Below are 12,547 nucleotides of genomic sequence, written 5' to 3'. Positions count from 1 at the left end.
ATATGTCTATTAACTTATTTTGTAGAATATCATTGATAGCAAAATACCACATTATTTTCTTTCCTAAAATATTTTACTACTATACATTCATGGATTTCCTACAGTGTTAATAGTCTTTTCTATGATGATAATTATTTATTTATTTTATCATAACGGTGGCTATTGTAGTTTTTTTTTTTTTTACTGTAGTAACTGGTATTGTTGCGGAAAAGACAGTCACAATGGTAAGTTTTGTATTTGTATATTTTAATTAGTTAATTTTGAGGCCGATTAAATAGTATTTAAACCAGATCATATTGAAAGTTATTGTTTAGAACATAATTTATGACAGAAAACTGGTGAGAGTTATTTTCCAGCGTTCAAATCACGCGTTTTTCACGTGACACACACTCTTAAATGACGTAGACATGCTTGATTGGTTAAAACATCCAGTGGCGTTTTTTTTTTAATCGCGATTGTTCTCAGTTGACTTTATAAGTGTAGTAAAATCAGTCAGTCGTGGCATCCATGTATATGATGGGGAGAAATTCACGTTTGGTAAGTTTTTATAGACAAATTCATCGTTTGCTACAAGTACGCAGTAAACGCAACTAATTAAAACGGGTTTTATGTTCAAAATAATCGGCTTCAAAGAACGATTTAGTGGCTCACTTAAGACTTAACAGCTGAAAACTTGAGCCAGCTGACTGTTGTGTCGCGGCCTATCAGACTTGCAGGCAGGATTTGTTCATGAAGTTATCTTACGAAACTGATTTCGGACATACTTAGGCCGCGTAACGGATCTAGCAAAAATAAGGAGAGCTTTGGTGATAACTGAGCGAATATTTAATTAGTACTAGTAATTTCTCGATAGAAATGATATCAAAAGTGGAAAACGTTGGTCAAAAATGTACATTTACATAATGATGTGACGTTCAACACCGAAGCTTTGAAGCTTGTATCAAAAAAACGAAACATCTCACAGTGAAGCACTGGTTGTGTCCGAAATCGCCCCCTATACCCTTAAATAGGGCACTATTTGAGGGGACAGCCATTTGTAGTGGTGGACGATGTTGAGTGCACTCATTCAATCCCACAATGCACCGCAATAACGAGTGTACAACCGATGCACGCTCAACGGCTAGAGAATACCCATAATGCACTGTGAGAGTTGCGCGCTGAATGAATTCCCGCATCTCGCCAGAAGATGGCGCCCGCAGCTGAATGAATCCATTCATTTTCCAAACCGCGCTGGTCCAGCATTATCACACAGATATAAATTCCTTTTTAATTGATCATTAAATCGTTTAAAAGGTTTGAACATGCTAGTTCAACATAAATATTCATTACTACTGGAGCTGCCAGTTTGCTACATTTCAAAAGATTATTAAACAACAGCACAAACTATGCGAAATCGGCAGCCCTTCCGGTGCACTCAGTGTCCGAATTCACCCACTCGTTTCATTCACTCCTTAAAGTGGACTATATTAGTGGAGTAATGTAGGGAATAGTGAATGAGGGTATAGTGGGCGATTTCGAACACAGCATCTGTATCGGAGCTTGATTCTTTTTGCCATAACCACGTGATTTGTGACGTCCGAAGATCGTTTTCGCACACAGTCACGTGACTGCTTCGGATTCTGATTCAAATAACGCGAAATTTTGCGCAGGTGTCAAGTGTCATTCGCTTTTTTGATAAGAATAAATTATAATACGTATAAATATTTACATGTGTAGTTTTGTGCATGTTCAGTTCCCAGTTCATAAGTACTTCAACTGACCATTCTATGATAATCTTCGTTTATTTTGATAATATATGCCTAAGCTTGCTTATTTTTTCCCCAGAAATTCATTCAAAGACTCATTTATTCAAGTTGTGTAAGTAAAATGACACGTGAAAGACAATATTTATATATATATATATATATATTATATATATATATATATATATATATATATATATATATATTATATATATATATATATATATTATATATATATATATATATGACGAATTATTTTCATTGTTTTGTACGCTTTTCATAGCAGAAACAGATTTATTACATGAAACAGTCCAAAAATGGCTGGGTCTTCTGTGACGCAAAGGCAGCCTTTTCCACCTTTTGACCACAAGATGTCCTTAGTGTGCACTGTTTTGAAAAGCTTCGAGTAATGAGCCTTTTTACGATACAGTTGAGGGGAAAGCCTCGGTGCTTCGCAAAACTTCATTTCGCCATCACTACATTTACACACAACTACCACCAACCTCGTACTTTATGACGCCATCTTAATGGAACGCACAGGATTGTGGGATATCAAAGACAGCCTTCAAAAATAAGCTTTTTTTTTTTTTTCAGTGCTTTTCACCGTTTTGAAGTGCGTTCAGTCAGAGTTATATTACATGATATTCTGGCTCTTCCCAGCTTTATAATGCCATTGAATAGTGCCCGCGTTTTGAAGCTGGGACGATTCACCTCTGAATCTCCCGATTCGATAGGCCTACTATCACGATACTCAGGTGCCGATACCATTATGTATTGCATTTTATTTATTTATTTTTTTTATTTTTTAATTTTAACAATAGACTGTGATGTATGAGTCATATTTACAGAAACAATTCATTACATCTAAAACACAAGTTTTATTTCAGAAGCATTGTACATCAACGACAAACACATATTATTATTATTATTATTATTATTATTTATTTATTTTTTTTTTAAACAGTCATTTGTTGTCACCTAGTCACTTTGTTAACTGCAATTTTAAAATAGTTATGTTTAAAGCATTGCTTCCTGCAATTTCAATTCCTGTGTAAATGCATTTATGGGACATCAGACCAGCATTAAACAGTCTGTGTAAATGCACATTTTCATGGTTTTTTTTTTTTTTTTTTCGCCTCAGATTTGGTTTCTATAATGCCTTTGCTGTGTAAAAATGCCTTAAAGGGAACCCCTGGTGTTAAGACTTGTATGGCTTAATGTAACGTAAATGATGTCTCTTACTGAAATATGTAGTAGAAAACCCATGAAAGATTTACGTTATTTAAAAAAATCCATGACATATGTGGACCGATTTGGACAATGGGCGGGCCCCATTGTTTGCGTTCTATGTCGGTGACGTCAAATGGTTGCACTCACTGGTCTACTGACAACTGTCATATTGCTTTTTTTTTTTTTACCGCAACACAACTCGGAATATAATATACGATGCCACATTGTGCAGCTTTTGGTTGTAATTTTCAGTCAACGAGCCACAAGAGAAGCAATTTAAGTCTTGACTGCTTTATTAGCGATAAGAGGAGAAAAGAATTGGAAGTTGTGAAGAATGTGGATGAATAAAACTTCCTAAAGATCCGTGTTTTTGTTCTCTTCACAAGCCCTGGTGCCTTTGAGGCTTTTAGAAGACCACAGCTGAAAGAGCTTATAGTTGCCGATGGATATAAGTGTATGCTTTAACCAAATGCTGCGCCTGTCGTGGAGACTGACGAAGGTAAGCCTATAACACATCTTGATTGAGACAGACTGCCTCAAAGCTCGCGTGCGCTGTGATGCACGAGATATCTGTGATCGCATAAAATAGTAGCATCATCTCAGCACGTTTAACTGTGTGTAATGCATTCAGGTGATCAGATGATTTTAACACGTCAATCATACAACAGTAGTTCGAATAGCCACAGAGACATTGCACAGCTTCAATGTTTTCATCCTCACTAATTTTGCGCTCTGGCTCAAATTGAAAAGGCTGATCGTGTTTTAAAAGGAACCCCGTGGATATTAAGACCTGTATGCGTTACTAGATTACCGTTGCACCAAAACATACAGTCATCAGGGCTAAAGTGAAGAGAACAAAGACGCAGTTAGGAAGTTTTATTCACCCACATTCTGCACAACTTACTATTCTTTTCTCCTCTTATCGCTAGTAAAGCAGTAAAGACTTAAATCGCTTCTCTTGTCTCTTACATCGACTGAAAATTAAAACCAAAAGCTGCACAATGTGGCATCGTATATTATATTCCGAGTTGTGTTGCGTTAAAAATAGCAATATGACAGTGTCAGTAGAGCAGTGAGTGCAACCATTTGACGTCACTGACATTTTTTAAATAACGTAAATCTTTCATGGGTTTTCTACTACATATTTCAGTAAGAGACATCATTTACGTTATATTAAGCCATACAAATCTTAACACCAGGGGTTCCCTTTAACACTAACCATTACATTTGCTTTTTTTTTTTTTTTTTTTTTTTTAACCTAAATAAATAGGCTACATTTATTTGTTTTCATAGCATTCAGTTAGCACATTTTTGGAAGTCAACCTTAAGCAGGATGTGGAATAACATTCTTTTTCAATAAAATACACAAAATAAGGCATTTAAATAATCATTGCAGCCCTACTTTGTATGTAGTTCTTATTTACTCTGTTTTCCCCCTTCAGATTCCCTCCATTTCTGCTCTTTAACCATTTGGAAAGGCAAGATTCTCAACCAAGATGTGTTCAATACCTGGTTTGCCAGAAGTTGGATCCAATTTGACTGTTCATATTGCAAGAGTCTCTTTAAACCCACACACTATCTTTGTGGAATTTGGAGGGAATTTAAATCATAGACAAGAGGCCATTGAATTATATCAACAACTAAAAGACATAGAAGTCCTTAGGAAACAGCAGCAAACTTTTGAAGGCAAACCTGGAGAAGTATGCTTAATATATGAAGATAGAGCTTGGTACAGAGCAAGGATACTTTCAAAATCTGAACATGAATACAAGATGTTCCTAATTGATGACGGTAAATTACTTTGGGCCTCAAGCAAAGTTTTGACAAAAGGTCCACGCAACCTTTGCAGTCTGCCTCCCAAAGTAGAGCTTTGTATACTGGCCAGTGTGTCACCTCTATGTCTTGAGAGTGCATGGTCTCAGGCCGCTTCAGATTTCATCAGATCTTTGTGTGGGAAAAACATCTCTGGGTGTGTTCAGGATGTGATAATGCCTTCAAGAATCATTCTCCTTGACATTCCAAGCATATCCAAACAAATGTATGAACTTGGATTTGCTAGAAAGATGCCTCATGAAGACTTTAAAAGCCTTGTAATGCATTCACTGCATTTGCCAAGAAATCCTTCCATACAGACAGATGTTGCAACTACAGATGATCAGCAGGAGCAAGCCAGTGACCCTGACAAGTTGCATCAATACTTGTATCCAGAGTTGTTGCCTGGAACAATTGAGATTGTAAGTGTAACACAAGTTGTTCATCCGTTGAAAGTCTTTTGCAAGCTGCATGTCTTTTCACAAGAGCTCAAGAAATTAAGTGATCAGCTCCATGAATACTATGAAGATACATTCTCTGCTCAGATGCCAGTGCCGCTGTCTGATGGGTCTCCATGTGCTACCAAAGGAAGTGATGGCAATTGGTATCGATCTGTACTTCAGCAGAACAACATCTCTGATGTTGTCAAGGTCTTTCATGTTGATTATGGAATTGGAGATTTCGTTAAACTCTGCAATATCAGACCCTTATATGCAAGGTTCTTCCAATTGCCAGTTGTCACCTATGCATGCTCTCTACATGGTGTCATTGACAAAGGGATTGGATGGAGGACCGATCAGATAGATTATCTGAAGTCTGTTGTACTCAATCAAATCCTTGTTGGAAAATTTGAGCATTTCAGTGTGAATGAGGGTGTTTATTATGTAACGCTTTATGGAAATGACAGTGTGAATGTGAACAACACATTTGGCCACAGAGAGCGGTGTTTGTCAGTGACTGAGAGGATTTGTGGTGATCCAACTCTTGAGACTCTAAACAAAGTGACATGCAAGTATTCGTATGACAGAAATGTGTCTGTACATTCTCTCCATTCACCTGATTTAACCAGGTGCTCCAATTCTCTTGAAGATGTCACTGTAGTCAGACCTTCCAAAACTAAAGAAATACAACCCACAGAGGTAGGGCACTCACCGAATATTGGTGCTGCTCCACCCCTTCAAAGTGGTGCATATGTTGATTCACCACACAAAATTGAAGTGGGTGCAAAGGAGAAGGTACGAATAACCTGTGTCCAAAGTGTCAACCAGTTCTATGGCCATTTTGCACAAAATACTGATACGGTTAAGAAAATGACCAAAGATATTCAACAACTGTGTCGCAAGCAACTACAAACAAAGTTTTCAATTTGCCCTAAGATGATGTGTCTTGCTAAATATGCAGATGGGCAGTGGCACAGAGGACAAATTGAATCCACGCATCCAAAAATACTTGTCCAATTTGTAGACTATGGTGACTTGGTGATTTTGGATAAATCTGATATTCTACCACTTCCTCCGAAGGCTAGTGCGATTGCATCCACTCCCATTCAGGCTGTTCAGTTTGAACTTTTCAATGTAACATTACCTGAGCCATGTGAGATTAATGACTGGTTCAGAAACTACGCTACAGACTGCATGTTCACTGTCATCGTGAAACAAAATACCTTGGGCAAACTATCAGTGGAGATGTATGATGAGAAAACAAACCTCAACTTAAAAATTAAAGAGCAGTGGAACAAGACCAAAAGAAACATCGGCAAAGGAACCGATAAGAATTGTACCTTTAAAGAGTCTTCAGAAGCAGTGGAGTCTAGAGGGTTAAGACATAATTTAAGCACTGCATCACAAGCACATGAGAAAACTTCTAAGAAAGTCACGAAACCAGTTGTTCAAGGCACATTGGAACAAAACTTCCAGTCTGTTACTAGTCACGCAACTGGACACAGTAGAGCTAGGCCAAATTTTTTAAAGCAACAAGTGACTTGTCGTTATCCAAAGCTCACCGATCTTCCCTCAAGAGCCTTGGATGCAGGATATGTTTCAGACATCTATGTTTCTCACTGCAATAGTCCATCAAGTTTCTTTGTACAATTGACAAGTGATGAAGATGAAATATTTTCCCTTCTCGACAAACTTAATTCTGCTCAGTTAAGTGATGCACAAGTTGAACTAAACTTGTTGCAGTCAGGTGACCTGGTGAGAGCTGAATATCCTGCTGATGGGGCCTGGTATCGTGCTGTTGTTCAAAACAAGAGAGATGGCATGGTTGAAGTGCAGTTTATTGATTTTGGGAATGAGGTGACACTTCTGCCCCTTAAAGTGCGGCAACTTGGCAAGCAGTTCCTTAGCACCCCCAGGCTCAGTATTCATTGCAAGCTTGAGGATGGTTGGAGAAGAGGAAAAAGAGATTGGACCCAGGAAGAGATAATGACATTCAAAAAGGCAGCAGGTGAAAATGGTGAGAAGAAAATTCAATGCAAGTTTATCAGAGAGGACGTATCTACTTGGCTTGTCAGTTTAGAACACCAGGGTGTTGTATTGGGAGGGCCTTTGTTTAATGATGCTCTCAAATCAGGTGCTCAGACTGAATCACAAATGTGCTGCAATGAAGATACCCAGCCGTTAACATTCAAGGAACCAGCTTTAACTCAAGGACAAATTGTAGAAGCATATGCTTCATCTATTGATGGACCAAATTACTTCTGGTGCCAGTTCAAAAACTCAGAGGAACTTGACAAAGTCTCCCTGCTTGCACAAGAAATTGGAAACTGTAGTCGAACAAAACCAATTCAGCCAGATCAGTTACGGCAAGGAGGACTGTGCATAGCATGCTTTTCTGACCAGCTGTGGTACCGTGCACAGGTTATCAATACACATGATAAAACAGTCTCTGTTCTTTTTATAGATTATGGAAATGAGTCTGAAATCGATCTGAACTTCATTAAGTCCCTGCCGACCAAGCTCCTGGAAAGCCCGCCACAAGCATTTCTTTGTCAGTTAGAAGTTTTGGGGTCCGTTGATGGCACTTGGAGTGACACTGCAGCTAATACATTTTTTGAGCTTCTAGTGGATGAACCTTTGAAAGTGACTATTCAGAAAATGGTAATGTCCTCTGACCTTCCAAAGCGTCCTCAGTACAGTGTCCTTGTTGAATGTAAAGGGCTAATTGTTAATGATTTTATGAAAGATTCCTGGTGTGACCCCAAACCTCAAGTCTGTAGCAAAGTAAGTGTGGCCGCTAAAACAAAACCCTCTGCAGGTATGGACAATTTTGTAGTAACAAGCTCTGAATACGTTCAGAAAGATGAAACTGAATCAAATCAAGAAGTTCAACGCCATGATAGATGTCAGTTAGAATGTGTTGCAGCCAAGACCCAAGACCAAAGCATTACGAACACAATGTCTACTGAAGAAGATGGAAACAGAATAGTTTCTGATCTATCAGCGCAGTGTTTACCTCAAGTTGGAGATCTTCCTCCTCGTGTGATAGAACCTGGTACAGTGTCTGAAGTGTATATTTCACACATCAACAGCCTGACACATTTTTTTGTGCAACTGGCAGAGGATGAGAATACATTATTCTCCCTCAGCGAGCTATTGAATTCCCCTCAGCCATCTGAGAAAGATGAAGTGAATGCATTCAGTGTTCAGCAGGGAAGTTTGGTGAAGGCCATGTTTCCTGAAGATGATTCCTGGTATCGTGCTGTTGTGAAGGACACTGCTGAAAATGGCAATATTCAGGTAGAGTTCATAGATTTTGGAAATGAGGCAACTGTATCTCCCTTTGAAATTCGCCTACTTGATGAGCGGCTACTGTCATACCCAAGGTTCAGCATTCACTGCAGCTGTAGTGTAGATGATCGATTCAAGACTCAGGGAATGAAGGAGCAGATATGTATCTTCAAAAAAATATTCGGTGATACTGGTGAGAACACTCTCTCTTGCAAATTTATCAAAGAAGATGTCATCACTTGGGAAGTTAAAATGACTCCCAGTGGCAGCTCATCAGATTCGTTGAGTGAGAAATGGGATAATTTAGACTTGAATGCATTACTGGCAGATTCCAAACCTGTGAAGGAGACATTCCAACTGCTCTTCAAGAAACCAGATGTGTCTTTAGGACAGACGGTAGAAGCTTTTGCATCGTGCATTGTTGGACCAAATTATTTCTGGTGCCAGTTTTCAAACTCTGAAATACTTGATCAAATCACCCACGTTGCCCAAGAATATGGAAACTCTAGTGAGACGGAGCCAATTCTGCTGGATAATTTGGATCCTGGAAGCCTGTGCTTGGCTCGTTTCTCAGATGATCAGATGTGGTATCGTGCACAGGTTACTAATAAATGCACAAACACTGTTTCTGTCCTATTTGTTGACTTCGGAAATGAGTCTGAAACCAGCGAAGGCTCTGTTAAGGCACTGCCTTGTGACTTGCTGGAAAATCCACCTCAAGCTTTTCTGTGTCAGTTAGAAGGATTTGATCTGTCATCCGGATCGTGGGACAGTGTATCTACTGATAACTTCTATGAGCTCATAGTGGATAAACCTCTGAAAGTAACTGTGCATTGCATTGCCAATACCCTGGACCCTAACAGCCCTCCATATTATGTTACAGTTGAGTCTCCGCAATGTCTTGTAAATGAGCTCATGGCAAAGTTTTTCAGTAATTCTGTACAACATAATCAGAACTCTGTGGAGGTGATAGAATCCCTTGAACAATCCACTGCATCAACATCTGTAGATCAGCCTGTTTCAGAGGATAAAACAAGTGTGAACCTTGCAACCTCAACAGAGGAAAATCACACAAGTGAACCTTATTGTGCTGAACAACATGGAGGTAATAAAATCAAACTGTTAGAAGCAAATGATGAATTGGATGATGTACCTGAAAACAAAGTGGATGATCAGTTTGGAGGAGATGTTATTGCTGCTACAACAAATTCTGATGACATTGCTAATGATCCTACAAGGACAAATTCAGTTTTAGAAATTCAAGAAGTCTGTCAGGAATCTGACAATGGAGTTCCTGTTGGATCAGCTGAGCCAATGCTGCTGCATACTGAGGAAAATGGAAAAGATATGGAAAATTCTGAAAAAGGTTTGTCAATGTGTGATTACATATTTCTATATGGGATTATTTTTTTCAAATGGGATAGAATGTATTTTAAGGGCAACATTTTTAGGCTTTGGTTACTTAAGCTTGCAGGTTTTGTTTTCTAGCACTGGTTTGTTACAGTATTTGTGTATAGAATCCTCTCTGATACTCCCTCCCCACCCACCTAATTTCTCTAGATGAGTACTTTAATTTTAGGCTGGAATTAATTACACTACTTTTGCCCATATTTTTGCCACAATTTACAGTCTGAAGGAGTCAGTGATAGTTGCTGAAAGTCTGCAGTTTTAGGGCAGTCAGATTTGACAGATTTTGCATAAAGTAGTGTAGTGTATGATGGGCACAGTCTCAGATTATTTATTTATATTTGTATTTTTTTATTTTTTTATTTTTTTTTTTTTATAGGTCTAGATCAGGGTGTGTCCAATCCTGCTCCTGGAGGACCACTGTCATGCAGAGTTTAGCTCCAACACCAATTAAACACACCTGAACCAGCTAATCAAGGTTTTTAGGGATACGGGAAACTTCCAGGCAGGTGTGTTGAGGTAAGTTGGAGCTACACTCTGCAGGACAGTGGCCCTCCAGGACTGAATTTGGACACCCCTGGTTTAGACTATGGCTGTGTCCGAAATCGCCCCCTATACCCTTAAATAGGGCACTATTTGAGGGGACAGCCATTTGTAGTGGTGTCCGAAACCATAGTGGACGATGTTGAGTGCACTCATTCAATCCCACAATGCACCGCAATAACGAGTGTACAACTGATGCACGCTCAATGGCTAGAGAATACCCATAATGCACTGTGAGAGTCGCGCGCTGAATTAATTCCGCGTCTCGCCAGGAGATTGCGCCCGCAGCTGAATCAATCATCCATTCATTTTCCAGACCGCGCTGGTCCAGCATTATCATACAGGTATAAATTCCTTTTTAATTAATCATTAAATCGTTTAAAAGGTTTGAACATGCTAGTTCAACATAAATATTCATTACTACTGGAGCTGCCAGTTTGCTACATTTCAAAAGATTATTAAAAGCAGCACAAACTATGCGAAATCGGCAGCCCTTCCGGAGCACTCAGTGTCCGAATTCACTCACTCGTTTCATTCACTCCATCAAGTGGACTATATTAGTGGAGTAATGTAGGGAATAGTGAATGAGGGTATAGTGGGCGATTTCGAACACAGCATATGATTCTTTCCAGTTGGAGGATATCATACATGTTTGATATTTTGAGCTAATTTTAGAACACTTGTGTTTGTTCGGAACAATGTGAACGGCTGGTAGTGTGCAAATCTCCGTTGTTTAGTTTATGATGCCCTGTTTTTATTATCTGTAACCATTTACAAAGTCAGAAAGTGAATTATGCCTAGTGTTAAAATCTGTTCGGATTTTAAAAGTCGTGTGGTGTATTCCAGCCTTTAGTTGTCAATGGTTGATGATTAGTCACAGACCTATAATGTTTTACTTATGCTTATTTATTGCTTTCAACAGGCATCCCGATGATACCAAGCAGAAGTTCAGATTGGGTAGCTGGTTTAGAAAATCAGAAGTTACCCATGGTATTCCTTTTTTGTTTTTGCTTTGTGTGTGTGTTTGTTTGTTTTATTTTTTTATTTTAAATCATTAACCATTTTTTAAATGAATAACTGTTCTTTTTGTTACAGGTTTGCACTGAAGATTCATGTGACTCTGTAAAGTGCATCTCCAAATGAGTAAAATTTTATACTATTTATTGTGGAAAGGTATAATCTGTTTTCATGGGGAAAATTAATGCGCAACTAACAAATTTTTCAAATGGACAGCTCAGCCTGTGAAAGATTAGAGATTTTATTTGCCATGCTGATTGTCATGTGTCTTGTAATTTTAAAAAGCAGCATGAAGCTTGTCTGATTGCATTGTTAGGTTTTGTCGATACCCAAGTTTATCATTGTAGATGCTAAGGTAATTATATTTTCTGAATTGATAATCATACTTTTTTTTTTTTTTTTTTTTTTTTTAATAACACAAGTGTTTGTGAATTTGATGGTTGTACCGAAAGTACAAGTATTTTGGACCTCAATCCTGCCCTCCCTTCATCCAGTTGTCTGTTTATATGGGGTACATGATTGTGTGATGGGAGCTCTTTTCCCATCCTTTTTGTGAAATAAATAGTTTGTATTCCTTTAAGGTGTTTGAATGATTTGTTGGAATAAAACCTGTTTATAAAGTTGGGTTTGTGTTACTGTCATTGTCTTGAACACTTTGAGTGCACGTAAGTAAGAAGGCTAAAAACTATGCAACCATGACACTTGAAAATAAATGTATAGAGAAAAATATGTATATTTCAGAATTAAGATCAAAGTAGTGCTCTAAATTTATTTTTTTTTTTTTTGTTTTTTTGTATTATTATACCACGTATGGGAGGCAAATTATGCTTGCCGTTTGGCATGAGACAAACAAGGGGGCGCAATGCGGCTCAAAAGCCTACGAGCAGCATTCAGATTCCATGAGGTGTTTTTTTGTTTGTCTAAACTAAAACGTTTGTACATTATAATGCATAATCGTTTAAATATCAATTTATTTGAGTGGTACCTGACACAAATGTAAATCCGCCCAAACAATCTCTATGAAATGATTGCATCAAAAACCTTACGGAGTTGTCACATGGCTCT

At 38.3% G+C, this 12,547-nt stretch overlaps 1 protein-coding gene across 3 annotated transcripts; it reads left to right on the top strand.

Annotated features, from left to right (window-relative positions):
- Window positions 1-414: 414 nt before the first annotated feature.
- On the top strand, window positions 415-12,107 carry LOC127498289 (tudor domain-containing 6). 3 transcript variants are annotated; one of them, XM_051867510.1, is made up of 5 exons: window positions 419-537; window positions 3,359-3,471; window positions 4,415-9,881; window positions 11,388-11,455; window positions 11,561-12,107. In XM_051867510.1, exons 3-5 carry the CDS (start codon window positions 4,469-4,471, stop codon window positions 11,606-11,608), a joined length of 5,529 nt encoding a protein of 1,842 aa, XP_051723470.1. In that variant the 5' UTR covers window positions 419-537; window positions 3,359-3,471; window positions 4,415-4,468; the 3' UTR covers window positions 11,609-12,107. The 3 variants fall into 3 exon arrangements, with proteins under 3 accessions (XP_051723471.1, XP_051723470.1, XP_051723472.1); XM_051867511.1 differs by lacking the exon at window positions 3,359-3,471 and having other exon boundaries at window positions 415-537; XM_051867512.1 differs by lacking the exons at window positions 11,388-11,455; window positions 11,561-12,107 and adding an exon at window positions 10,302-10,456.
- Window positions 12,108-12,547: the final 440 nt, after the last annotated feature.

This window comes from Ctenopharyngodon idella, chromosome 17 (assembly GCF_019924925.1).
Source record: "Ctenopharyngodon idella isolate HZGC_01 chromosome 17, HZGC01, whole genome shotgun sequence".
Lineage (NCBI taxonomy): Eukaryota > Metazoa > Chordata > Actinopteri > Cypriniformes > Xenocyprididae > Ctenopharyngodon > Ctenopharyngodon idella.
The sequence above is the reverse complement of the archived record's forward strand: the minus strand, read 5'-3'. Positions and strand labels throughout refer to the sequence as shown.

Bases quoted from the DNA above. Each gene is read 5' to 3' on its own strand.
- LOC127498289 (XM_051867511.1), top strand. From the start codon at position 4,469: ATGTGTTCAATACCTGGTTTGCCAGAAGTTGGATCCAATTTGACTGTT. The intron at 9,882-11,387 runs GTTTGTCAATGT...TGCTTTCAACAG, and splicing joins TATGGAAAATTCTGAAAAAG to GCATCCCGATGATACCAAGC. The intron at 11,456-11,560 runs GTATTCCTTTTT...TTTTTGTTACAG, and splicing joins AAAATCAGAAGTTACCCATG to GTTTGCACTGAAGATTCATG.